This window comes from Perkinsus marinus (genome assembly GCF_000006405.1).
Source record: "Perkinsus marinus ATCC 50983 genomic scaffold scf_1104296948436, whole genome shotgun sequence".
In the NCBI taxonomy this organism is placed as follows: Eukaryota; Perkinsozoa; order Perkinsida; family Perkinsidae; genus Perkinsus; species Perkinsus marinus.
Window position 1 is genome coordinate 24,985 of NW_003210195.1, and position 1,554 is coordinate 26,538.

General features: G+C 52.5%; 1 protein-coding gene across 1 annotated transcript in view; it reads right to left on the reverse strand.

Moving 5' to 3' along the window:
* Positions 1–166: 166 nt before the first annotated feature.
* The window catches only part of Pmar_PMAR005813 (hypothetical protein), a gene marked incomplete at its 5' end in the record, with an annotated part of 4,683 nt that continues 3,295 nt past the window's right edge, over positions 167–1,554 (reverse strand). Inside the window, 2 exons of the mRNA XM_002778638.1 lie at positions 167–453; positions 503–598. Of these exons, the coding sequence (XP_002778684.1) occupies positions 567–598 (32 nt within the window). The 3' untranslated portion in view covers positions 167–453; positions 503–566. The remainder of the gene's footprint in view (positions 454–502; positions 599–1,554) is intronic.

The window sequence follows — 1,554 nt, forward strand, 5'->3', positions numbered from 1 at the left end:
TTTACCATATCCCACAGAGAGCAGAGTCCCTAGTTGGAACTATATTTTCACAACCAGAGTCAGTTGATGAACTATTTGCCTCGTCTAGTTCCCGAGCCAGGCAGTGCTGCAATGACTAACACAACAAGATTCTACTGGGAAGTCTCGTCAGTATTGAAAATATTGATATCGAGACGGTCATGCACACTCGGCCGGACCGAGTGATGATAATGTTACTCTGCCATCGTCAGTGCGGTGACTATGGTGAATTACACTGCCTAGGCTTCTATCGTAAGGTGTCGTCCATTGGACCGGGCCGTATCCGACGGCAGCCTTCGCAGTAAAGACCTCCCGGGGAGTCGTACGGGCACTGCGGGCTGGGGCGGTATTCTGCTAGTTGCAAGTAGCGGTCGATCTGTCGGCTGGCAGGTTCGGTGTCTCTTCAGTAAAGGGCCTTGACGAACGAGACAAGGCCTGACGGACGGACAACTCAGATCGGACACCTTGTCACGCTTCAACTTACGCGCTTTGGACACTCGTTGGTGATGCGGCCACCTCACTCCTCGTCTCCACAGGTCGAGGACGCTTTAATGGTAGTCTCCTAGGTTCCACCTTGAGCCTACGAACAAACCTTCCACACACAAAACTACTCGGTTCGCGCTACCGTTTGGCTCGAGGTTCTGAGTCCTGTGATGATGACGAGGCCTCATCACTGGAGTGGCTACCCATTTCGCGGTCACTCGACTCCGAATCAAGTGACATGCCATCGGCTGCAGAACTATCGTCCACTTCCTCCGAGACCATTCGAGTGACAATATCTGACCAATTGCGAATACTGCTATATTGGAGCATGCACTGAGCTGACCTTCGAACGGATCCTCCCCTTTAAGCCAGGACAGCTCCATGTGCATTTTCACCACTGTCCGCGGAGTCAACATGCCTGCTTCACTTTTGACATACACCAGCTGCCGCAGTACTTCAAGAAGCCTCTCCGATAGGTTTTCATCCACCATAGTAGTCACATCGTCACCAGCCGACCGGACCACTAGTCGAGCCAAGACCGCACACGCCATACGACCACTAGCACGAGCAGCGTCAACGTCATCATTACTGCTGAAATGCTCCGTGTACAGGTCCATGAACCTCATTCGGAGCCCCTCGTGGAACTGTGTCAAGTTGACGTCATCACAGGCAAGGAGAGTAGCTGACTCCACCATTAGAGAGTAAGGAGACCTCTCACACAGTGCAATTTCTACAAGGGGTCGGACACACTCGGCCAGACTCGCGCCGGTTTCACGCAGTTCCCGTAGAATATGAATGGCCACCTCCACCCTGCTGGTATAAAGGCTCGGCGACAGTCGGGCGATCAGAGGCTGCACTAGCCGTGCTTGAGGTACCGTCACAGACTTTCCTATGAGGCCTCTAAGAAGGGATATGCCATGGGTCCTGAATCCCGAGTCAGTCACCCTGGGACCTCCCAGAAGTTCCAGGATCTTATTCATCAAATTTTCCGATAGAGATCTTCCATCCAGACACGTATGCTTGACGAAGTAGCGGCTATCAGAACTTGAAAAA